Source organism: Pyxicephalus adspersus, chromosome 7 (genome assembly GCF_032062135.1).
Source record: "Pyxicephalus adspersus chromosome 7, UCB_Pads_2.0, whole genome shotgun sequence".
NCBI lineage: Eukaryota > Metazoa > Chordata > Amphibia > Anura > Pyxicephalidae > Pyxicephalus > Pyxicephalus adspersus.
Window position 1 is genome coordinate 16,318,730 of NC_092864.1, and position 26,579 is coordinate 16,345,308.

Genomic DNA, 26,579 nt, shown 5'->3' on the forward strand with positions numbered 1-26,579 from the left:
CTGACAGGAGTGGCACCCAGTGTGGTCTTCTGCTGCTGTAGCCCATCTGCTTCAAGGTTCAACATGTGTGTTCAGAGATGCTCCTCTGCATACCTTGGTTATAATTAGTAGTAATGAGTTGCTGTTGCTTTTCTCTCAGTCTAATCCAGTCTGGCCATACTCCTTTGAACTCTGGGAGCAACGATTTTTGAGCCATTTTTTTATAAACCCTTTAGATTGCATAAAATCCCAGCAGATAATCAGTTTCTGAAGATTCACTTAAAACACTTTTCTTTCCCAATCCGATGCTCGGTTTAAATTTACCATGTCATCTCTACATGCCTAAATGCATTAAGTTTCTGCCATTCGATCAGCTGATTAGATATTTGTGTGAACATGCTATTGAACATGCATGCTTTATAAAGTGGCTGATGTGTGTATATACACAGTGCAAATGCAAAAAATGATTCAGACAGTTTAGAAACAAGTCAGTGTAATTTAAAGGGATATCAAACTGATTACAGTAATCTTCTTTAATGTATCTCCCCAAGCCCTTGAGGTAGAAAATATTGGGGATATAATATATGTATGAGGGATGGATTGCCAAATATTTACTACATATCACACCTACATAATAAATATGGCGTTACAAAGGTAACAGTATCTGAATATTTAGAGGTCATTTTTTCTAAACAAATTTCCTTCCCAAAAATGAAAAAGAATCAAGACCATTACAAGAGAATTGGATTTACCCACATAGAACAGAGACAAACAAGTGTAGATAAATGTATTTTATTCTAGCTTGCATTTTTTAAACCCCCCAACTCTATACATTATGTTGCAATATATATTGTATAGCAACCCAACATCTGAAAAAGCCTAAAATTCTAAACAGCTTAAAAAATGATATATGGCTTTCTATGTTTAAAGATGAACTCCAGATAAACAGCTAAATAAACATCTATCATACATACAATGGGGGATGATTTAACATGCCCATGGATTGGTCACTTTTATGATACACTGAGGTCACTCTCGTACTTCATTCTCCAATGATGCAGTGACACAGGAAGCTGAATTGTCAAACTAGACAATTGAAGGTGTCACCCCCTCTAGCAGTATAGATGTACATAAATTACAAAATTGGCAGGAAAGAATTACAAACCCTTTAACAGGTAAAAAGTATACATATGTATTTTACCTGGACATTTACCTACTTGTCTGGAGTTTTGCTGTAAGCAACCTTAAACAACAATTTTTTTTTCATATCAAAGGTTCTATTAGGACAAAGGTACACAATATAATTGTAGACAGTACAACAATGCATAGAGCAGCGGAGTGCAGAAATTTGCAGGACTGAGCTCCCAAGAGGTTGACAGTGTTAAGCAGCTAAAAGCTGCATTCTAATTGGATGCTGTGACTTGCTTAAAACCACAGCTCTTTGTATGTTAAGTGCTGAGGTGCTGCAGTGCCCCCTTATGGCTGTAATCTAAAGTACACATGTGCAAAGTAGCATTAGAGCCCAGGCTACTAAAAAGGATTACACATTTGTTTGGCTATACATTTGGGAAATAAAATATATTGTATATAATTATAAGTTGCACAGTGATACCTTGTCTAGGCCACACCCGGTAGGGGGAGGGGATAAATACATAGAAAGAACCAGCTATTCTTTTTTTTCAATAGTAAAACAGCAACCTGGCAATAAACCCTTTTCAAACATGCTTCAACCCAAGATAGGGCTTAATTCTACAATTACATCTTATCTTGGGTAGTGGAACACAGTAGCACAGCCAATATTCTTTTCTATATTCACCCCTGTGTATGGGGTGAATATGTCAGAACAACAAATGATAGTCAAAGAACAATTTAAAGCTATCCAACAAAATTCCCAGTAAGTCCATTCAGTCTTGCTTCTACAACATGGATACTTAATAAGGGGGTTTAGTACTGTGAGGTATGTTCCTCTCATTGCCAAGTATGAAAATCACACATACTGTATGAGTGATGCCCACCATGCCCATGCAGTGTTTAGTCCACACTTTCTCACTTATTTCAATGGCCCCCAGCAATGATTACCAATACCAAAATAACATGTGAGCTGGTTGTGTCTGCTTTGAGCCTGTATTAGTCACCAGTATTGTTTTGGACTTCCTGCAGTTGACCTTTCCCCTTTTCATGCTTACTATGCCTTATTCTGCACTTCATCTTTCTGTATGGAGGTGGCCATCTTGGTAGAAGAAGGGTTTTGCTTCCTCATATGAGACTATCAGTCAGAGGCAGTAGTGCCTTAGGGTGAGTTTACATGGATAGGAAGGTTGCCTACTATAGAGGCACTACTTGCAGCAACTCACTTGCACCCACTCTAACAATTTGGGATCAGGCAGGGCTTTATTGCAGAAAGGGACAAGTGATGTAACTTCTGCAATAAGCATTCTTACCTGATGTAACTTCTGCAATAAGCATTCTTACCTGACTCATCTTTTCATCGCTAATTTTTTAATTAAAATTCTCTGAGCTGCGCATGCATCAGCATTGGTAGCAGGGATACCCGGGACGTCCCAGCTTCCCCTGCGGGTGCCAAGACTAAATAGACTACAGCAGGGGAACAGGGACTGGTGAGTTTACACTAGGTTGAGTTCAGTTTTAAAGTGATGTGTAAGGGGTTGCACCCATGAATAGCTACATATTAGCACCAATAAAAAAAAAACAAAGTCATAAAATTCAATCGAGAAATGGTTTGCAAGAAGGTCATGCATATTTCTAAAAGTACTGATAAGTATGTGTGCTGACAGGAACATATTACACATATCTTGAATAGCTGGTAAAGCTACAATACCCACCTAACTTCCCTTGCGGTTCATACTAAAGACGCATGTCCATTACAGTGGAACTTTTAGTGCTTAAAGTGTCAGCTCTACAAAGTTCGGACAGCCAGTTTGTAGTCTCATATTATATTGGGCAGGGAAAAACAATTGCAATAGTTTGAAGAATATCACTAATGGCTGCCTAACCTTTATGTACCTTATGATTGTCACTGACAGGCAGATTCACCCTCTGCTTTCCTAAATCCCCAGGACAAAATGCTACGTAGGTTAAGGGCATTGTAAAGCCATTTTTTAATATAATATATTTATTATATATATATATATATATATATATATATATATATATTTATTTACCTCTATATTGTCTTATACCCTTACATACTAGGATTTGTGACTGTTTTCGTTTTCTTAAAATAAAGTGCATAGACTGCTTCCTGACCTCAAAACTGCAGTGCCCTCTGCTGGCGGAGTTACAGCCACAACCTTTATCCAAGTGACAACTAGAAACCAGCATTTGCTGGCATTGGAGGGAAGAGGAGTGTCTACACAGATTTTGTACAATGAGCAACATACTAGGAACACTTGGTTTAACACAAATGCCTATGGTTGCATAATGCTGGCATAATTCACAGCTACAGCCATAGTAGAGGCACATATTGCAGGGAAGAGGAGGGACATATCTGACCAGGTCTAATAGCCAATTACTAATAGCAAGTGGGTCTAATTTGGATGCCTTATAAACGGCACAAGAGGCATATTTAGATACCATGCATAACTACTGTAACAGAATTGTGCAGGCAAGGATATTTTTTGTTGTTTCTATATTCTCACTCAATTTCTGGGGCTTCAAATGGGTTTTACAGTCTCTCTAGGATTTTCAATGGTGCAGATATAATGGGCGATCCAGATAGTGAAAACATTTACTGCAGGACAGATATAAAAAGCTGGAAGATGGTTCAAATTCCATCCACCCAAAACAAAAAGTTTTTTGCAATTGTTGCAGCATGTTAACATCTGTCACTCCCTGCAGTTAACCAAGTTGTCCCACCTATCCAATGACCAGGATTGTCTACATCAGCATTTATTAACTTTTTCAACTCTGAAATAACTTTCAGGTCTTAGGGAACCCCTTCTATCAATACTATATCCACAGCTCAGTGTAATAGCATGGTGGTCAGTGAGAAGATTGCCTCTTACATTGCTGGCCAGTGGGAAGAATGTCACCTTTACAGATAGCTGAAAAGATCATTGGTGTCCAGTAAACTGACCTGAGAGGTATAAATTGCTCATTGCTCAAGGAACACTAGCAACCTCTGGAGGAACCCTGGTTGAGAATGGCTAGATTAGATGAAGCTGAATGCCCATGGTCCATCTACATCCTGCCCATGCCCTGGTCCATCTACATCCTAACAAAAGATAAATGGCTCTTTTCCTTGGCTAATAGTCGGCGCCCTGGCGACATTGTGTGGCTGCAATATGATAATGCACAAAACACTGAATCATCTTCTGATTAGCAGCCAGAAAATAAGGCACGGCAGGGGATGGATGGCAATAAAGCAGGTCCTCAAATCATTTTATGATGAAGCCGAATTCATCCATACAGCCTCTCCTGCTATATAGGTTGATTTTACATTCAGGTTGTCATCCAAAACTACAAAATCTGTAAAAAAAAAAAACAAAAAAAAATAAATGCAGGGAAAAGACATAAAGAAACGCTAGATGTACAATATAATAGATATTTGATGTCATTATATTACAGCTTAGTGTTGGACCTGCTCATGATCAGCTAAAAAGAATGATTCCAGGACAACTGGCGAGAAAACTGGAGTAACCGATTGCCTTCTGTCCCTTTCTCTGCATTTACATTTGGCATCTCTATTTAAAAGATCCAGGTTTTACCCAACTACAAAATAATTTGACACAGAAAGCCACTAAGCTAATATAATTTAGGTTGTGGAAATGGCTCACAGTTCAAACAGGGCCTGTTATACAATTATCAGCAGAGATCTGTGTTATGCTGCTTCGGGTTCATTTTAGTGCTGGCCATGTACATGAAAGCTTAGGTGCACAGTCCTGTGATCTTTATAAAGCGGAGGAAGAGAGTTTAGTCAGGCTGAGCCTACCCTAATAACTATGCCCACACTCTCACTCATCTCTCACGCATGTATTTTATATTGAATCCAATACAAAATTATTTGAATTTCCCGCCGCTCCTCCCGCCCGCACCGACGTCACGGGGAAACACCTGGAGATCGTTTCTGCATTTGCCAGCTGGAGATCGAAGAAGAGGACGTGTCCTGAAGATCTGCGAGGACCTGCAGGACGCCGGGGGACGACAACGGAACAAGGTAAGTGTTTTTTTTTTTTTTTAAATATTTTTAGCAACCCCGTGTGTCATTCAGGAATACCGCTTTTTGCATGAAAAATGCACCCCGAGTCACACTCGGGATTACCACTAGGGGGGGCTAAGTGTGACCTTTTCACAGATTGTATTAAAAAAAAGAAGTTTGTCCCAATACAGAATACTGAATGCAGCAATCACAAAACAATTCTATCCCCTGTGCCATAATATTGGCTTCTACATCTATCAACTCCATATTTTGAAGGTCAGTGTTGACCCATGCCACCACTATACCTGCATCTGCTCCAAAGTCCAAAGTCCCTTTACGGTTCTGTATGCCTAAGAGTTGTGCTGGATGAAGAGATGCAGCTTCTAGTGCTTCCTCGACTGTACAACCTGGAACAAGGCACACAGATCAGTATATCACCTTAACATGATGATCGATGTACAGTATGTTTGCATAATGGACAGACAAGAGTGGACAGGAATACAGTGGGGATAGGGACACTTTTGAGAGTTGGATACATTCACATGTGTGGTTTAGCTCACCGCCACACTAATGTGGGAGTCAAAATACACGCATGAATATTCAAGTATTGGGCTCAATAACCTAAATAAAAAGCTCACAATTAATAACATGGAACAATGTGCCTTGACATGCATATCATGCTTAAAGCTGATATCCAGAATAAGCAAATAATGTATAAATACAAAAGGTGTGTACATAAATCTTGGTGTGATTTGTGTATTCTTCCAGATCTGTGTAATATTTGGTGTGAAAGCATTCCTATGTGCAGTAATCAAAACTACTTACTACTGTTCTTCCTCAATTTGAGGGGACTGGTTTTGTATTTGACCCCCCATGTGCAGTGCAAGGATCAGGTCACTTCAACTTTTTTAGGATAGTATGTGAAAGTCAAATGATGCATCCTAACCAATCATATTTTTTGTCATCATCATACCTACATGCACTACAGCAACTTCTGTTTCTCATTTTTCAGAACTGGTTTCCTAATGCAGTTAAAGAGACCATGTCAACTTGCCTACTTAGATCAAAGGGCAGGAATGCAGTCTAAGGGACCTCTTTGAGTCATATGACCAGGTCTTCCCTTCCCTGTAGCTGCTGACATACCCTGAACTTCTAGTTTTACCGGAATATTGGGACATGTGAGTACTTGGGTCTAGAAGCTACCAGGAGGCGGGAGCACTGGGTTGCCAACCCAGTCATTTCACTGCTAGCTTGTGTTGGTTATACAGTTTGATCTTCTACAACAATGCAAACCCTGATATTTGCTCATTCCCTCAGATAACTAAGCCACCTTCTCAGGGAAGTTCTGTGACATGTGGTTTTACAAACCCACGCTTTGTAGGTTCCATCTGTATTCTCCTAGGCTCCACTCACACCTCTGATAGGAAAAGAAATAGGGAACAGCACACTAATGCATATAACCGATATGCAATAAATATGGGTGCACAATCTATTGTCTCCAGTATGTTACAAAAACATCAGCAAACAATCATCTCCTTATTCATTCAATACTAATTTTATGCATGATGCTCAATCAATTAGACTGCATGGGGTCTTTATTAACCTGTGACCTTTTATAAATGAAGTTACTGACTGTTTCTGCTACATTTACAACTCTTCTTATGTAGTGATGCTGTAATGTGGTGTGTAATATACGGGTTCCCAATGATCATAAAGGAAAATACAAATTTAGGACACCCTTTTAAAGTTCCAGCAAGGTGTTTTCCAATAATGTGCCACATTAAAAATGAAAAGTAGCCTTAAAATAGATCTAAACCCAATCACTACATTTTAATATATTCTTTAAAGCCATTTTGAATCTAAAGATGTTACTAAAATAATGTTTAGTGATTGTGTAATAATTGTCCTTGTCCAGATGCTTCCTTTTCTCAGTTGCTCTCGTGTATCGTTACCCTATCACCAGTGCTTCCAGTGGAGACTCTAAGCTGCCCTACAGGCACATATTAAACATACATGGCCCACTATTGTTATCATCAGGAAACCCGCTTCGAACAATGATGTGCAGCTGATCCAGGAGTGCATCTAGACATGGAGTGGTTGCAGAACAGATAAGCAACAGATGAAGTCCAACAAAGCATTAAAAAATACTGGTAATTGCATTTCTAAAAGACAAAAAAAACACATAGCAACTGTTTGCCTTGGGATCAAGCAATCCCGGGTAATTCCCCACTAGCTGTCCACTTAAACACTCAGTGCGAGTGTTCAAGCATCTGCGCATTTGACAGCCAGTAGCAGTGAGTGGTAATAAAACCACACACCGCCATCCCTTTTTATTCTCTATGAAACTGCTGCAGATAGATACCATTTACCATCTCCCCATAGGCAGCAGTTCCTAGCATGAGGAAGCAGTAAGCGCACCGCAACCTCACCGCCAGTGTGAATCTAGCCTTTATGATACATACAGTCACTTTACCTGACATTCACCAAACATTTTCTAAACGCGAATCTTCCAGGTCCATGTGCTTCAAATTATTCCACAAAAGAGAATGTTCAGTGAATGTCAGATGTGAAGTTTTATAAATAGAGCCCATAGTGGTTTGGAAAACTAAATGATACCAAGTTGGTGTTGACTGAATTTTCAATTGGTAAAAATCCACATTCCATAAATTGTTAGTCTGAAAATTTCTAAATGGAAGGTGTATAGCTTCACCTTTCTTTTGAGAACATTGGTCATTATAGAGAAAGTAAATCCTGCCATTCAGCTGTCATGTAAGCCAAAGCCATACAGCAAACAGGAAGAGTTAAATAAGAACAGATGGATACACAGATCACCATGGACAGTCTGCCCCCGGCATTTAAAACACCCAGCTGTCAACCGATGATTAATTTAACCCCAGCACCACAATCAATACTCAGAACATAGAAATGAATGCAGACAAAGCATGGTGCACAGCGGAGGACACCAGTCATTTTTTAACTGCTGTACAAATTTGGCTCATGTAATGTATCTGGACCTCATTTATCAATGCATCTGAAAAGCAAAGTTATCCAGTTGCCAATATTGAAAAAAAATTGAACTTTGTTTTCCAAGACATGTCCTATAAAATATAAAAGAAAGAATTGACAGAATCTGAGCAGCATATTTGTGGTCCATCCCTAACAACAACATTCTTCTTGTTGCTACACATGTTAGCCATGCAAGTGAATAGTCTTAAAGGAACACCAGTCAATATTTCATTTGGAAGAGGAATGGTTATAAAGAGAGCAATTACATCTTCCCTTTAAACTATCTTCATTCTTTTTGGAAGACCCCAGTCATTGACATCTTGGTTAATCAAATAAAACATTGCGGTTTATTTACTAAGAGAGTTTAGGATGTTCACTAAGCAAAGTATCTCCTTGAAAGGAATATTTCACTTAGTTTAGTGAATGAGTTGAAGCTCTACTACATTTTTATTACATTTCCTTGCAGGTGATTGTTTATTCTTTGCAAAGTGAAGTTTCAGCTTGCGAAGGGATAATTCCCTTTGATAAGTGAACAGCCTATAGTCCTTAAATTACCCCCCTAATTGTTTTATTACTGTAGAAACTGTATAGTAAAAGTGTTCATTATATGTATGTCCTGCACACAGATCACATTCCAGCACTTGGATACACTTTCCTACAAGTAGGGTGTCCTCTTATCTGAAGTGGTTTGCTAGTTAACTCTCTCCCTGCTCAGTGGTGCAAGTTCCATTTAGTTAGTAAACATTTAAAGTGGTAAATATCAGTGCTATTGTTTACCAAATTAAAGTCAACACACTGTATGTTCATTGAACCCAACTAACTAAAAAAGTATCCATATCACATACATTAAAATAATAAGCACCACTAGAAAGTCTCAACCGGGTATCGTAATCCTGATTTCACTAACCTGTGGCTTCATGAAAGTGCCTTACACACATATCCATTGTAGCAATGCTGCCTGCCAACGTATGGGTCCCTGAAGGGAACAGAAAATACATTTTTTAACACGTCAACAAAATATTTCAATCATCAATAGTTAGAAGAGAATGATAACAGGTAGTAACTGCTTAAATCCTGTATTGAAACAGCTTGTAAAAAATGGTTGCAAATGCTTGTGCAAACGTAAGGTTTTTATCTGTTCCTACACCATCCAAAATAACAAAAAATGTATATACTTTTATAAATAGGAGAGATTTCATATCTGCATAAAGATAAAGAGAAAGGATTCCAGTGATATACTCACCAACCACATAGGCATTTAATCCATCAATGAGGATTTCCTGCTGGCCCAGAGTGTGTTTGCCAGGTCCTAGACCCATGGCTGTGATGGCATCTGTCACCAGGATCAGGCCTGCAATGCACAAGATACATAAAATGTATGTTTCTTCCTGCAAATATATCTCACAGAATTATAACATGTGCTGGAAAGAAGGAGACAATTTTGCAATAGTGATGAGGCAGACAGAGATTTTTCTCAATCTAATCCCAGCATACTCACCATTGGGGTGTGCACGATGTGCGATCCTGAGTGCGGCAGGGTTTGTGTGTATTCCATCTGCGATCATCCCATAATAAACGGTTTTCCCGTCTGGAATGCGGTCTCTTGTCAACAGACCCACAATGCCAGGATCTCGGTGGTGGAACTGCAAAAAGTTATTACAATACAGATCATTTATAACAAAGATTCAAAAACTGCTAAAAGACAACTCTACTCCATTTACTTATGTTACAATTATTCAATTATTGAACCAACTTATAATTGTAAACTTTCACAAAACAAATCTTTATTTTAGCCATAACCAAGTTTGAATCTAACTAAACTCTGCTAAAAATGATCACTTTTCTAAAAGCACTTATTCCTATTTTTATTGTGTTAGAAATAGTTGTGTTAGCTTTGTGAATTTAGCCTAGTAAATGTGTACAGAAAAACTTTTTCTGCTTTTTACATCGCATGATACTGCAAGTTACTGAGGTTCTTAAAGATATATTCTTGGGGTGAACAGGCTCTGTTCACCAGAATACTTTAACCCCAAATATGAGTCCCGAGACTGTGAGAAGCAAGAGATCCATATCTTTAATAAACCTATTACTTTGCTCATTCTCCTAATAGTCCAACTCCTCTGCTGCCAATACCTCTCTTTCTGTATCCCTGGGAAATATCCAGGTATGAGGTAGCATATGTTTTTCTGTTTATTAATATAAGAATATGTAATTGGGGCAAAATGTACAATATCAAACCACTTGTTTTATTACAAACATATCACAAAGTAATGTTTGATATTATATGGATGACACAAGAAAGACTCATCCTTAAAGAGTTTCACAATTCCCCTAAACAGTCTCAGCCAAAATCTCAGGAGAATGGAGGGTAAATTGTTTTATCATATGTAAGAAAATAACATACATAAAGATGTGTGCAAACAGTGCACCATGAAGGAACAGTGTATAAACACGAAGAACACACAGGACAGAGACTGGATGACCAGAAATTAGAACCCCCAAAACTTAGTTGTTATATACCCTTATATAGGGCATAGGGCATACAGGCAGGGGTTAAGGTTCTGCCACAAGATCCCACTCAGGGTAATACCCATAACCCCAAGCAATCCATTATGAAACCAAAGGCTTACTTAGAAAGTGAAGATTCAAATTCTAAAAATGCAAACTTTTGACACCACAAGACACCACAAGTAGAAAATACGCACTTACTGGCAGCATGGCATTGAAGAGGTGAGTAATAAAGGAAGCCCCATGATTCACAGCATTTTCTGCCTGAGATAAATTAGCTATGGAGTGACCTAAAACAAAACACTCATCAACATTATTTTTATCAGACTTTTCGTTCCAGCTTCATGAAAGAATACAACTTCTTTAATGTAGAACTGTGGTCAGACTATGTACATTTAAATATATAAAAAAACAAAGCAACAATGCTCTATATTTATTAAAACATCATTATATTTATTGTAATGACACATCTGAAATAGATGAAGTATCAGTCTAGGCCTCAACAGAACTAAGAGAGGGATAAGAGAGAAGCAGCACATGGAGTAAGGTAGGTTTACTACACTGCTATGCTGATAGGAGCAGATAGAAGAGTGACTAACGGATAAGATAATTAGTTTGTGGCTTCTCTTTTTTAATATCCGATCACAGGGTTGGGGCAGTGAGGGGACTTATAAGCGAAACTCTGTATGTTACAACTGTAAATCTCATAACTGGATAGATTATTTTCATCTTTAAGAAGTCCTCACTGACCTTTCTAGTTACAGCCACTGTGCAGCATGTTAAAGTTGACATTAGCAATTAAGTAATTGATGTCAGCTCTTACGCTTTGCCCTTTGTCCTCTTTCTGTGCCCTTGCTCTGTGTTAGAGATTAGTAGACTGACAGGCTGATAACTCACTGCTGCAGGGGAAGATTGGCAAAAGAAAGGAAGTGAAACTGAGAAGCTTCAGCTGTAAACTTAGAGGAGGAATTCCTCCACAGTGACTGCATCTGCATAGGTAAGTAAGGGCTTGTCTTAAAGATTATCATGTCTTGTTAGGAATACCGCAATATTTGAAAGTTCTTAGCCTAGCCACAGTTATACTCATTCTTGGGCTAAGTGAATAGGGTTCAACCTGCCCAATGTGGAACAGCAGTAGCAAGCCCAGTATAGCTTTTCATCTGAGCTGCAGTGCTTGCTCTGTACTCCTGTGGACTATCCACTAATATAAGAAGTGCTCAGAAAATTTGTAAATGGAGAATTTACAGACTGTTTACATATGTAGGCCACCTGAATAGTCAAAAGGTGGATGGGATCCCCCTGGTTATGATTAAAACATTGGTCCACATTATCTAAACATGGAATACATACATAGAAAACATTATATAACTACCTAGGGAGACACATATTCCATGCTGCACCAGTTCCTCGATCACATCTTTACTTCTTCCCATTTCTGGGGCCAAAGTCACAATGCTGACCCCATCTAAGGTGCCATAAGTATCCATAACTTCTGAAAAACCCCTCTCACTGTATGACCGTAGACAATGCTCTGGGTGAGCTCCCTTCTTCTCCGAGCTGATGTATGGTCCTTCCAGGTGGACACCTGCCAGGCATATAGAGATTATATATTATTCAGAAAGTTCCACAAAGACATATAAATATCAGGTATTCCAGGGAAAGCAACCAGGTTAGAGTTCAGCCTGTTGCCAGAATGGGGAGTATGTGGAAAATTGTGCTGGCAATGAAGTTGAAGACCAGAATTACCAACAAGCTTATTCTCACTGACAAGTGACCAGTGAAATAAAATCTAAATCCTAAATGAAAGCCAGTACTTTTCTACAACTTCCAGTCTGTATGCACTCCAGCTGACAAATGGTTTCCTGTTGGAGATAATGGTAAATGTGCAAAGAACACTGGAGTGGAAGGACCACCAGTGATCTCAAATATCAGCAAGAAATTCATCTTTTTGTATTATATTCTTGATCCCCACCTATGGCAAAAAAGCTCTCCGTACCTTAGAGGTGTCTATTGGGATTGGCAGCAACACCAGGCAGCCTTTTTTTAGAAATGTAACAATATTGCTGCGATGTACACAGACTTATAGACCTAAATGTAGCTCTCAGATTCTCAGGGTTCTAGGAAAAGCTGACTGGGAACCCAGTCTATAATGTAGATTGTGTCCCCCTGACACAATCTAAGCTGGCTTCTCAGGCTCAGTCCACCTGGAAGTATTTAGGGGGAACACGTAGTATTAAGTATTTAGTAGGGAAATCATCTATCTCAGTAAAGAACATATTGATGGAGTTTAGTCTGAATGTATAAAGCAGAAGATCATTACCCAACACTCCAGCCCCTTGTGGCCCTCCATCGTTCACAGTTATCTGAGGAAGCACCTGCAAATAAAGAAGAGGATTAGAGTCACAAGTGGCTTTGTATTCTAGTTTTATTAATAATAGGGGAACTCTAATCACAAAAGAAAATTCTGTTCTAGCTAGAACACACCAAACAACAACGATATAAGCATATCAAACTCACACCTAATTATAGCACTGATCAGAAGAATAGCACTCAAAGTAAATATGGATCAAGAGCAAGGCTTGCAAAAGGAAAAGGCTGACTATAATGGAAATTGTAGCACTATACATGATTTAAAGGCACAGGAGATCCTAGACATTAGGTAACCTTATACAGAAACTTATAAAGATAGTGAACAAGGTGCCATATCAAACACCCATAATTCTGTGATTGCTGCCAATACCTGAAGTAACAACAGTATAATAAAAAGAAAACCGCAAATGTTGCAGAAAACAAGACCAGAAGACCAAAGGTCTTCTGCTGCTGCATGATACAGGGACTATGCAGAATCAAGCAGGAAAGAATTAGAATCTGCAGAGCAATGCATACTAAGTTAATTGTTAGCTTTCCTTTGGTGGTGTCAGCCAAACCCGTCCGGTTTTCACCATTGCATACTACCCAATTAGGTAAAATGCAGAAGTAAAAAAAAAACATTGGCATTGAAAAAGATTTATTTTTCGGTCTATCAAGTCCTGACTTTTCTGTACCACAGTCATTAACAGTCATGTCACTAGCTGTCCCTCAAAGAGGCTCACAACGTAATGTCCCTACCAGTCATTTGTCTATAAATACAGTTTATGGTCAATTTTGGGGGGTAGCAAATTAACCTAACTGCATGTTTTTTTTGGGGGGGAGGGGGATGTGGGAGTACCCGGATGAAACCCACACAGACATGGGGAGAACATGCAAACTCCATGCAGATAGTGTCCTGGTCGAGATTCGAACCTGGGACCTAGTACTGCAAAGGCCAGAGTGTTAACCTCATTCTTTGCAATCTATAGGCATGCTTGCTTGTTTGCTGGGTGAATGGTGTACATACACGTATGAAACAACTTTTGAATCACTAAAACAGTAAAAGTATACTGGTGAAATTTTGAAGACATTACCTTCACCTGTTACCAATGACCCTAATCCAGTGCTCTCCATGATACCTGTCTTGCATACAGTGTGGGACTGACCCAAATTTTAACATCACCGGATATCTGTTTGTTCTGTTGTTCTGACATCAATTTCCCTGAAGAAGCGGCTATTCTTTTTTTGTGCAGTTTGTTAGCACATAGTGATCTGACCATCAGATATTCTCAGTCTATACCTTGTGGTAGAGCGATGTGGGCGATGTCACCAGGGTCGGGCAGAACGAGGTCACTCCGTGTGACAGGATGTTACGAGCAACCAGAGAAATCCCTTCTTTAACATTATCGGTTTCCTGGGAAAAGTCCACACCGAATCCACCTACAAATTAAAGATGGTAAAGATCAGACCAGAACCTGCATGCAGTATGGCTGGCACACTATGCCAGTTTCCACACTGATACACCAATGAAGGATTCTCTATTAAGCTGTAATAGTCTAAATCAATGGTCAGCAACCAGAGGTCGGCGAGAAAAATGTATTAATAACAAAACAAAAATAATTTTTTTAATAAATTCTTATATTCTGAATGACAATTTTCGCTTTTATATTGTACTAAATTCACTAAATGTACCAGAGATTGAAAAACAAGGGAGGAGCAGCGTGACGTCAGTGTAGTGTTAAGGTGTATGAGGCAACTGCTGCTGAGCCGTATGCTTCAGTATTGTTTCCACCATTACCAACAGTCACCCCGCTCCGCCAATACCGATTCTCATCCCATTGTTTTATTTTATCTGTTTATTTCTCAGATGATCTTTTAGGTAAGTATGGCCTTAACTGTGTATTTTCTTTAACTGTTATATTTTATGGCATCAAATTGTTTGACTTTGATAAATTTCTTGTTTGGTCTTGGAGTGAAATAAAACCATAATGAGTGAGAAAAAGCAAGCAAATATTTTTCATTTCTTTAGTAATACCAAAGATAATACAACTAATGATATTAGTAACAATAGTAATACTTCACTTAACCGTGAGCTGATCAATGAATCAGAGCCCCCACAGTCCTCATCAGGCACCATTAGGAAGATTATTATTTTACAAATGTATTTATCTTTTTTAAAAAAATCATATTAATTGTCTGCGGGATTTTAAATTATGAATTTAGTGGTCCATGAGGTCCGAAAGGTTGCCGAGCACTGGTCTTAATCAGATCTGTTATGATACTCCATTCTAGAAGTATGATAGAGGACCTCATAGCTAGAAACTATACGGGAGCAAGGGGGGGGGGGGACACGACTGCTACAGCCAATCAGCTTTTTTCTGTCATCATTCTAATAATGGAAGATGCTGGTGGGTAAACCATCTGAGAGATACTTAAATCTCCCACAGACCATACAGGTTGGATTGCTGGGTTGAATTCCTAAGTCTGTTCACCTATTGTGGTCATTTTATCCGGCATTCACTATGTCATATTTATTAACATTTATGGATAATCCAAGATCAGGAGCTGATCCATGCAACAGTGGCAGGATAGAACCCCATTCATACAAAATATAATTTTCAGTGGTCAAACTTCTTAAGCTAACACTTGATTGGTTACAATGAGAAGGGCGATGCTGCAGCTCAAATGTTAGCACTCTGGCCTTTGCAGTGCTGGGTCCCAGGTTTAAATCACAGCCAGGACACTGTCTGCATGGAGTATGTTATCCCTGTTTGTGTGGGTTTCCTCCAGGCAATCTTGTTACCTCCCATATGCCAAAAACGTGCAGTTACGTTAATATATATTAATTTAAAGTATATAAAAATAATAATAAAAAAGTAATAAATCTCTATGAGCAGCACATTTCTCCTTCTCTCCATAAACAGACCTGATGTTGTTAAAGATGTGAATGTCTTACCATTGATCTGTACATCAATAAACCCCGGTGCAATAATTCTTCCATGACAGTTCACCTTCACATCGGCCGCCCCTTTCTCATCGAAGAAAAGCTTTTCTGGATTCAGGATCCTCCCCTGTCGCACCCATAGATCCTCCCTACAAGTCAGGGACAGAGATGAAATAGTGACAAGGGTAGCCAGGCTGGAATGCAAAGTGGCCCAAAAATGGTGCCCCACCACTAGGAGACGCACTAAGCAACTTTTCTGCAAATGATCTTCAAAGAAGAGTTCAATACTACTTTAATAATTCATATATATATATATATATATATATATATATATATATATATATATATATTTGGGTCCAAAATGTGTTTGCATGGCCAAATTACAGGCTACCCTCTGTTCCTATTTAAACATAAATACATTTTCCATTAAAGGGTCAGGAGTGTTGTCACCCGTTAATGTAAATACAGCGCTGTCACCATCACTACAACCCATTCTGAGATATGTGATGCAGTCAGCACTGGAATGCATGCAGAGGAAGTGGCTGCTATCTCAGAGATGCAACAAAAAAAATAAAAAGTTTGATTTTTAAAAAATCCTGATTATTTATAACACACAGCGCCTATATATCCAATGATGGTTTATAAAAAATAGTATGGCCCTTTCCATATGAGCAGATGATCAATAATTGGGGGTTGTGGTGTCTAACACTCCCACCCTGCAGCATTGAAGTCCCAGGTCACATGAATAAGGACTTTGTACACTGCTACTGAATATGTTGGCGCTATATAAACATATTTTTTTTTTTTTTTATATGTGACATGTGAATTCCAGTAATTTGGTAAATTAGGCCTTAGACATGATGTATGATATAAATATTTACCGGTCAGAGCAGTAAATGAGCTCTCTCTGGTACTCACCACTGCAGTCCATGGTCCCTGAGGATCCTGCAGTTCCTGAATTGGGTGATGGGGGCGTCAGACACTGACTTATTGGAAGGCATGTCTAAACCTGGACATACACACAGCACACCCGACCTGTCCAGCCCTCACCTGCCCCGGCAGAGCCGCCCTGCTCCATTCACCCTGCTATCTCTGCTTACTACAACACAATCCCAGCCAGTCACATGAGTAACGGTCACGTGAAAGGATAGGCCCGGGACAGTCTCACGTGACCCATACAGCTGTGCGGCGGCCATACTGTGAATGGCACGTCGGCCATGTTGTGGAGGTCACCCTGCCAAAACACCCATCTTTTTAGGTATTGAAACAATGCTTCTTAAACCAAAGATGTTTTGTAATGTCAAAATTAGCCTTGCGCAAGGAATCTATATTTTTATAGCATATACGTTTTTTTATTGGAAAAAAGGGAATCGCCCTGAGAATGTATGCAGTGAAAAGTAAAGGGTTTAGTAGCGTGCCATTTTTAGTTTTAACCACCAGAGGGCGAAGTCTGAGCGCTGACAATGCAAACAGGGTCTGTGTCACGTGTTTTATTAAAACCTTTTTTTATTCTTGAAATGCTGCTGCTAAAAAAAAAAAGAATTATTCTTAGTTTGAAATAGAAGGAAACCGCCATGGGCCTGATCACACCTATCCGTATATCACTTGATTACACATGCATTACATTAAAGTAGCGCAAATGAATGGGCCGCCAATGCAAGAGAATGGATAAAAAGAGATGAGATTTATTGGATGAGAATAACAGAAATGATTCTGCCGGAGGATCTGACACCTAAAGCCTAAAACAAGACAAAAAAAATGATAGAATGGGGAGATTTATCCTCAAATGGATTACAAACAAATGTTTACATGGACATCACCTCCTCCTGACCTGCTTATGACTTGCTTTAGGCCTAATGAGAGCCAGCAAGTTTTTCTTGGGTACTGGGGTATTCTCTTCCCCCAACCACCAACACTGGGGTGTCCTTTCCCTCACAATATGTCCACGTGGGCAATAAATGCAGCGAATAGGATCAGACTCCCATACCTGCAGATGTAGCCACACTCATTTGGAGCATATCACCCATCCATGGAGGTGTCTTCCTTACCCATGTTCTAAAATTTAGAGGTGTTCCAACACTTTAAGATGGTGTAGAGGTTTCCCAGTTTGACATTTGTTGGCTCTCATTGGTAAGCCTGAGTGGACAATAGTAGCTGGTAAGAGAAAGATTTACTTCAGAGCACTCCTTTTTTAGGACAGGTTCTCTTTACTATATTACACTGTTTACAATATGGAAGGCATTGCTCATTTATTCTTTTTAAGATGTGCAGGAATATATTTGATATTATGGGTCAGGTGTTCTGCTGTAGGTATGTACTTACCCATATGATAGTGTCATGGTATCTCGAATAGTGCAGACAGTACAAGCAATGCAGCAGTGTATATAAATATCAAGGTGTAGTCATCCTAAATCATGCGATGGTCCGCTCTGTGCCATGATCCAGGAAAGAAGGGGAATTTTGGCACAAGGCCCAGCAAGTAGTGAATGGCAGGAAGCTGAGGAAGGGCCTTATTGTGGGGCTGCTGTGGAGTTTTAAAGGTGGTGAGGATTTTAAGACCAACTGTGAAGAGAGATGGCGTCACCATAACATGGACTCAGCATCAGATCTGTGTATTCAGGTATAAAATATGCATGTTGTGTAGATGTGCAGCACATACAATATTTATTCAGTGTTTCCCATGTCATTGTGGTAATTTGCATTTATCATCAGAATCGTTGTTCATCTTTTATCCAGGATCATCCACTCCTAGAACTGGGATGTCATCTTAGGTAGTCATTGACCCGGAGCGAAAGTAATACATTTTATTAACAGGTGCCACTTATTACTACAAGGGGTACCGTTGCTGAATATTTTGATGTCAGGTATACCTGTAGATTTGTGAAACCGCACATCCTGAAACATATGGGGCTGGGTCATGACACCCTGCACAGTGTCATCCAACTGAGACATCTTGTGACAAAGATGGTGAAAGCTTCAGCGTGCAGTTGAATATTGCAGCCAATGTAGATATGCATTAAGCTACAACAAAAGTGCAACACAATTCATCCAGGGCCTGCTAGTGATAGTAGCTTAACCTTTGGACAGATCTGTGTGATTGAAGATGATTTTTTTTTTATTATTCCTACCATACTTATAAAAATAATTCAAAGTTACAAAGACTTGGCGAGGTGGCAGACCTTTGAGGAACTTTAATATAGGCCAAATGTCACATCAAGATGAGAAGTCAGCATTGTTAGAATAAACAAGAGATGTAATGCGGGATATGATTGGCTAAATTGTATTCTTTAGGCCTGAAATGGGGCCAAGCTTCAGAAGCAGCTCCTATACAGCCATCGTTTGTCCATGAAGTGTAAAGGAAACTTGCAGCAACGCAGACTTCTAAGGAGCCAGGCTCTGCAGGACCATGCACTACTTCCTAACTAGCACCCTCTGAATGAAACACACCAATTAGAAAACGAGATCCTAGCAGCAAGCTCCCGGGTGCTTCCATTAACAGATTCTTGTGGAATGTGGGAGGCTACAAAAATTATCTGGGAGGGTTATGTTTTTCCTGCTTTACGTGGGGGTTGGGTGCTAGCACATGTTGTATCTCCTATATTATGGCTGTGCAAGCTATTGGCACATAGGTTAGAAATTAAGACTGACCTTTTTCAAAACTTTAAAGCTGAACCTTGGAATAAGCAAATATTTAGGAACCAAGGGTGTTCTTTACAGCCACCTGTGCATATTACCACACCTATGCATTAATCCAGTGGCAAAAATTCTTTTATGTAGCACAGCTTCTTGTCATATAAACCAGTCACTGGTGTTATTAGAGGAAGGAAGACATTTATGACTTTTTTTTTTTTTTTTTTTTTTTTTTTTAAGGGTTCCAATCTGTTGTAGGTCACGGACTAACAGCAGGTATATACAAGGTATCCCAAATCACACAGGATTCTTCTAAACACCCAGCAATTGTTTTAGAATGAATGCAGTTATTTTCAATAGGTGCTGGGAAAACCTAACAGGTTCACCTACCAACAACCTGGATTACCTGTGTATCCAGTCTCCAAACAGAGCACTGTGCAGGCCAAAGTAACCAGAACTTCACTGTAGGTGCAAACCTGCAAAAAATTGGTGCTCGAGTAGGACAAGAACACATTTTTAAACTTAAGTAACTTTTCCATGGGTGAGCAAAACAATAGCACGTCAAACACAGATGTCTTCACTGTATTATGTACCATATTGCATTATTAGATTACCTTGTGTGGCAAGAGAATGCTACTGTATGTTAACACTGGGCTAACATCTTGTGGTGGTGCCATTACCAAGAGAGTGTGGAAAGAAAAAGGGAGAAGCATAACATTTACTGGACAGATAAGACCCAGGTTTTTGTAAGTAGCAATATGAAAACAGCTGCAAGCTTGCACCTTCCAAAACAGATCAGCAAGTGTAGTATTTCCAAATGTTTCTCATCATTTTTAATTTCCTGCATCAGCACCAGACTACATGGTAAAAATGTCCCGGCATGTTCTTTTGAAAAGAGTTCTTGTGTTTAAGCACTGCTTGTAAAAAACAGAACTGATTTTACAAATCTTGTTTGGTGGAAAGATACCACCTATGTACTGTATTTAAAGCTACATATTAAGAACACAAAAATTGCATCGTGGTTCAAAGGTAGATTTCCAGAGAGAAGACTATGTGCCAATGTTTCAGAATGATTGGAATACAAATATAATCCTTGCATGGGCAGAGGATGGTGGCAACCTTTTCCTAAAGGGTTAGGAACACAATGTATGTTATGGTGGGAGGTAGAGAACCAAATATATCTTCGACATGAACTCCGCTGTATTCCAGGTAATCCTACAATATTATATTTACCAGAAAAGTCTGGTTCAGTCAACTCACCTGGCGCCAAACAATCTTTAAAAATACTTTCAACCAACTTAAAATTGTAATTCGCTGCCAGCTGTGACTTTGTAGAAAGAGCCTTCTAACCTCCAATGTAAAAGAAAAAGACTATTTGCTTCATCCAAACTTTTAGAGTTATTACTTCAAAATACCCAACACTATGTATGTAGGGATTGTTTAAAAGTAGTCCTGCTGCTTATCAACAGCATTAACATAATGGATCAGGTGCTTGTGTTTTCTGTATAGAGATTTCTTTGCCTACACTAAAGAATTTTACCCAAGCCATAACCATACCACCATCACATCACACCAATTCACGTGGTTTGTGCATTGCAGTTAACACACAAGTAGTGAATGCTCAAATTGCAGGGTGACTGGTCTTATATCAATCCCTCCTCCAGTAATTTTCTGTAATGTCTGTTTGCAAAGGCATTTGTTGCACACACCTAACTCTGTGATGCTACCAAGGGATATATTTTGAAATACAGTTATTGAAAATACCCTGTGAAATTTTAGCAACAAACATGAGGCAGTCAGCTCTAATTTTTATTAATATCCCCATGTACTTTTTGGCCACATGTGCAAGGAATGTAAAAATGATTCTGCACATGATTAAGTGGCTTCCCCCTGAAATCTTAAAACAAAATGACAGCTTCTCTGTATTGGAGATGTTTTATTTGGAAATGTGTAATCAATTCCCAGTAGTGGGTTCATCGTCACCATATGTTAAGGTTTTTTTAAAATATTCTGGTCACCAGTTGAACATGGACGGTAATCAATCTCTCTGTATTAAAACAAAAAACTTGAACAAAAATATATATATATTGAGACCTCACTCCAATGTCAGAACAGTACAGCAATCTCGAACCAAATACATCCAGGGAATTCTCAGCACTTACAAGGAAACCCCACACAAATATACAGCTATAGATTAAATATATATATGCAGCAAAGGGAGGAGGGGGTAGGACAAGTTACAAGAGGAAAAGAAACAGCTGGCTCTTGTTTTTAAAGTATGAACAATGAAGATTTTTTATATTTATAAATAAAACATTGAATGGCAAGAGGGAAATTACAATTCTAGATCATATTTTTTACATGGTACTTCTGTTAGGAAACATCCAGTGAAGATATGGGAAGAAAAAAAAAACACTGCACGCAGAAAAAGGGAGTCTCGTGATTTGTGGAAGTGATGCCTGCTTCCTTCCCACAACATTGGCATCAGGACTCCTTATTGCCCTGAAGTCCACCCAATGAATATAGCTAGAGGGTTACACACAACAGTCACTAACTTACAATTGCGCAGTTACAGGGGAGAGGAGGAAAGAGAATCTACTGAATCAGGGTGGGTGAAGGATGACTGTACACATGAGATAAAACCATTTTTGTAAGTGGCGATTTCTGGAACGTCGGAAGAATTTCTTCTTTACTTTGTGGAGAGGATAAGGGCCACAATCAGACCATACAGACCCAAGACTTCAGCAAAAATGAGAATCAGGATCATGCCTACGAATAGTCGGGGCTGTTGTGCTGTTCCTCGCACACCTGCATCTCCCACAATGCCAATGGCGAAACCAGCAGCAAGACCACTCAAGCCTACACTGAGGCCGGCACCTAGCTGTAAGAAGCTCCTAGACAAAGGGGAAAAAAAATAATGTCAACAGAAGATCTCTAAAGGCAACAACTTCACAACATAAGTACTTGTGCCATTGATGTATAGTACAAGTTTAGTTAAGACTGCAGAAAAGGAATGCCAGTGTGATTTTCCAATTAATCTCACTCACATTATAACCTAAATAAAGCAGTGCACAAAAAGTACAATTATCTGAAGGCAGATCCGTTTACCACAAGGAAGTTTCCCTTTATTTCCTGTCCTAAAGACAACTGCCGTTTGTTTGCCATGAAAGGCTCTCTTATAAGATAGGTTTGAAATTGCCACACTTTACAACTGGACACTAGTAGTTTTACAGTTACCAAACAACTTAAAGAACACCAGCAAAAATAGGGGAAAGCTGAGAAGTTATGGGCGCACGAGATTTCAAGCAGGATTAACGTTTTACAATTCTGGGTATATTATAAGGCAGAATGCAATTACTGTGGGCAGCAAACCCAGACATTTGGCAAGCATTACAGCAGCCAACTTTTTATAATAATTAACTGGTGTTTGCCAAGGAAAAGTTTGGCTCAATGTTATAGGTTTTTCAGTAAATGCTTTTCACAACCCTTGGGTAATAGCAGAATCAGATCTAATTAGAAGTGTTTCTTACTTTACTTCTGACTTTCCAATTTACCAAACACACTAAACTACTCTCTCTAGAACAGTGATTCTCAACCAGGCTTCATGCAGAGGTTGCTAGGGGTTCCTTTAGCAAACAGCAATTTCTGCCTTAGGTCACCTAATGACATCAATGATCTTTTTGGAAATGTAAGGTAACTTTCTTCACTCCACTACTAAGCAATGTAAGAGGCATTCTGACCACCATACTAAAACACTGAGCTGTGGATATATCAACTCTAGAAGGGATTGTCTAAAATCTGAAAGTTAGGTCAAGGGACTGGTTTTACAAGCCTGAAAGTTTTCTAAAGCAAGGGGGATATTCAAGCTGTGTCATAACGCACAAATGTGCTTCACATGAGGATTTTACCTGTAGTTTACCAGAGCAATGGCTTGTTGGACTTAGACTTTAAATTTGTTATTGCAGGCTCAAGTGGCCTCTTGCACATCAATTTTAGCATTATCAAAAATTCATTAAGATCCATGTCCCAGAACACAGAATATAATGCACCTACTAAAGAAAGACTTGAGCACTTTATAGAAATTGCTAAACACAAAGACCCACCTGTATAAGGTGATTGTTGATGTGAGAGAGTTTGCAATAAGCACGGCCACTACCAGTCCATAGATAGCAATGATACCAGCCATGACAACAGGAATGATAGACTTCATGATCAGCTCAGGCCTCATGACAGACATGGCAGCAATACCTGTGCCCCTCTTCGCCGTTCCATAGGCTGCCCCCAATGCTGTGTAGAAAAGAGAAAATAAAATCAGCAATCAAAAAAAACACCCCCTCCCCCTGAATTTCACACTTTAGAAATCTGCAGAAACATTTGCAGGCTGCAAGTTTTACTGTAGCACCTGTTTTCCATTTACTATTCTAGGGAACAATTCAAAAGGTGCATACAAACACCATTTTGTGGTATGCAAAAGATTTCAATGCACTTCAATGACTGGATCATATCAGCTACTCTATCTTTAGAGGCAAACATGCTATATTTGTTTCCTTACCCAAATTGATTTTTTTTTTTTTTTTACTACAAGTATATTCTTCATACTGTCCTAAACAGGATTGGCAGAAGATGGTACACGTCTGTTACTAAAAGCATGTACAAATTACATAGTATTTAGACAATCTCAATAGACAGGTGAGAGTGGACAGAAGAAAAACAAACAAATAACCACCCAAACATTGTTATCCTCCACCAATCCCTTTAAAAGAAAGGATGTTCTTTTCTACTCTCCCTAACAAACCATTCTCTGCAGGCTCTAGTGCAGCTTATTTAATTTTGTGACCTACTATACTAAAATAGATCCAAAACTTAAGGCATTTAGCACCATATTCCCGTTCCGAAAACATGGTGCACAGAATTGGCTCCTAATCCTTTGACCCTTAAAGTCTAGTTGGCTGAACCATGTCTAAGAGTCAACATTCATTTATGACTTACCCAAGCATAAATATTACACATTGTAAATGGTCTTTGAAAAGGGAACTTTGTGTACAGTGGTTTGGAAATCACCATTAGCATGTTAAGGGGCTGGCTTCATGCACACCATAGTATTTGATCAAAGCTGGTCACCGTTTGACAAGCAATTCACTGGAATGCAGTACAAGTCACAGGACCAGAGTATGACCAAATCCGGTATTTCACATGATCACAGAAGGCAACTATAACCAAAGCCAGAAAGTCTTACAAAATGGCTATTTGTTCATGCAAATTTGTATTAAAAAACCAAAGGATTGTGGTTTGGCATAAGGTCTGAAGTTATAAATTCTACACCAACAATCCAGTAAATTGATATCAACTGGCTTGTCAAATCTTAAAATTTGTGCTAATCATTCAACCATGTCTAGCATAATCTTCACCTCCCACTTACATAAAAACCCATTTTTACTCATTCACAGCCCCAATTTTTGTGAATTTCAGATTATAGAGTGTGTTTGTAATCCATTCCCGAGATTGATTACAGGGGGGTGAGATTGAGATTTGGGAATGTTATGAATTTTGCCCCAAGGTCCTATTGTAAAAGACCTTAACTGGATAACCTTTTGTAAAACTTAAATGAAAATATACTTTCACCTTTGGCATCCTGTTAGCAGCCACCTCCAAGTCCTTGTATACATGTAACAAGCAATAGCTGGATGTCATGCCTAACATGTCTATGTGATAAACATCAGCATAGTCTTCACTGGAAGCGTACAAACACCACAAGAGCAATCAGGAGCCCAGCATGGTCACCTGTCCAAACAAGCATCCTCGTGGTGGGCTTAAATAATTTTAGAAAAAGCCTTAATTGTATATAAGACTTAATATGAGCATGGCAAGGAATAGCTTTTTGAGTGACTGGGATTACTTTTTCACGTGTCAGAGAACGATGCACACAAAAAAAAAAAAAAAAATGTACCCCCAGTTTTACTTTTAGAAAACTTTGTATATGAAGAGTTTTTAGAAGGATCACAGGTCACTAAACAAAATTGGGATAAATCGTATCGGAAAGGGAACAGAACCAAGAAGTGGGATGGAGCTACCATCCAGCAACCACATTTGCCACAGTAAAATATTAGTCAGAGGTCAGTATCCAACTTTACCTAGGTTAGCCTATTTGTCAGTATACCTTGCTGCACTGCCATACTGGGCCAATTCTAGTAAATTGTTGGCCATCTTGTAGTGCTCAGGGGGCCTAGGGAGTCAGAGTAGGTCACTCAAAGTTATTCTTAAATGTGATTTAAAAGGGTCACTGTTAAGACCCCACTTCCAGTTAAAGTATGCACATAGGACAGCTATATTTGACCACATATGCAGGTTACAGTTTATGTTTTGCAGTACTGCACAGTTTTTAATTACCTGAAAATGGAAGTGCACACCCCTACTGTGGCTAATTTACAATTTTTAAAATGTATAATGCTAGCCCACTTTTTGCAAAGAACTTATGTGTACAAGATCAATACTATAAAAAGTCAACAAATGGCAGCAAACTAGACATGAATTACTAGTTTAGAAAATACCTTCTCAGTTTAATACAAAAGCCTGAAAGGAAAGCCTGTAAAAGTGTAAAATGACTAATTGTTTTGAACATTTGCTGTTAAAACCACCAGAAAAATTGTGTTGAAATCTTTCATATGATTGTCTAGCAGAATGGCTGGATGGTGTGCGACATTCCAGGGCTTTAGTCACCTATATGGCAAATTCCTTATGAGAACCCACAATTACAAGAAATGTAATATGGTTACCTTTATTATGCCTGGCCAATAACAGAAGGAAAAAGCAATAGTAACTGATTTACCCATCTGTTTATTCTTAACCACCTGAGCGTTGTTACACTGAGGTCTAGATTTCTGTACCAAAAGTGATCCACTGTTTTTCATGAATTTTTTTTTTTTTTTTTTAAATTGTAGACCTGTAACTTACAGAAATATGTCCGAACAGGGGTTCTAGTAGATATTATGAATATAAAAAATGTTT

General features: G+C 38.9%; 2 protein-coding genes across 3 annotated transcripts in view; both read right to left on the bottom strand.

The window, feature by feature from the left end:
• Positions 1 to 755: 755 nt before the first annotated feature.
• On the bottom strand, positions 756 to 21,346 carry AMDHD2 (amidohydrolase domain containing 2). 2 transcript variants are annotated; one of them, XM_072417641.1, is made up of 11 exons: positions 16,863 to 21,346; positions 15,957 to 16,093; positions 14,301 to 14,440; positions 12,972 to 13,026; positions 12,024 to 12,236; positions 10,853 to 10,941; positions 9,642 to 9,786; positions 9,387 to 9,494; positions 9,051 to 9,119; positions 5,443 to 5,544; positions 756 to 4,467 (listed from the first exon to the last, which is right to left on the bottom strand). In XM_072417641.1, exons 1-11 carry the CDS (start codon positions 16,943 to 16,945, stop codon positions 4,382 to 4,384), a joined length of 1,227 nt encoding a protein of 408 aa, XP_072273742.1. In that variant the 5' UTR covers positions 16,946 to 21,346; the 3' UTR covers positions 756 to 4,381. The 2 variants fall into 2 exon arrangements, with proteins under 2 accessions (XP_072273742.1, XP_072273741.1); XM_072417640.1 differs by lacking the exon at positions 756 to 4,467 and having other exon boundaries at positions 5,155 to 5,544.
• A 144-nt stretch (positions 21,347 to 21,490) lies between these two features.
• ATP6V0C (ATPase H+ transporting V0 subunit c) overlaps positions 21,491 to 26,579 on the bottom strand; it is a 15,480-nt gene continuing 10,391 nt past the window's right edge. Inside the window, exons 2-3 of the mRNA XM_072417643.1 lie at positions 23,678 to 23,861; positions 21,491 to 22,468 (exon numbers count right to left, since the gene is read on the bottom strand). Of these exons, the coding sequence (XP_072273744.1) occupies positions 22,264 to 22,468; positions 23,678 to 23,861 (389 nt within the window). The 3' untranslated portion in view covers positions 21,491 to 22,263. The remainder of the gene's footprint in view (positions 22,469 to 23,677; positions 23,862 to 26,579) is intronic.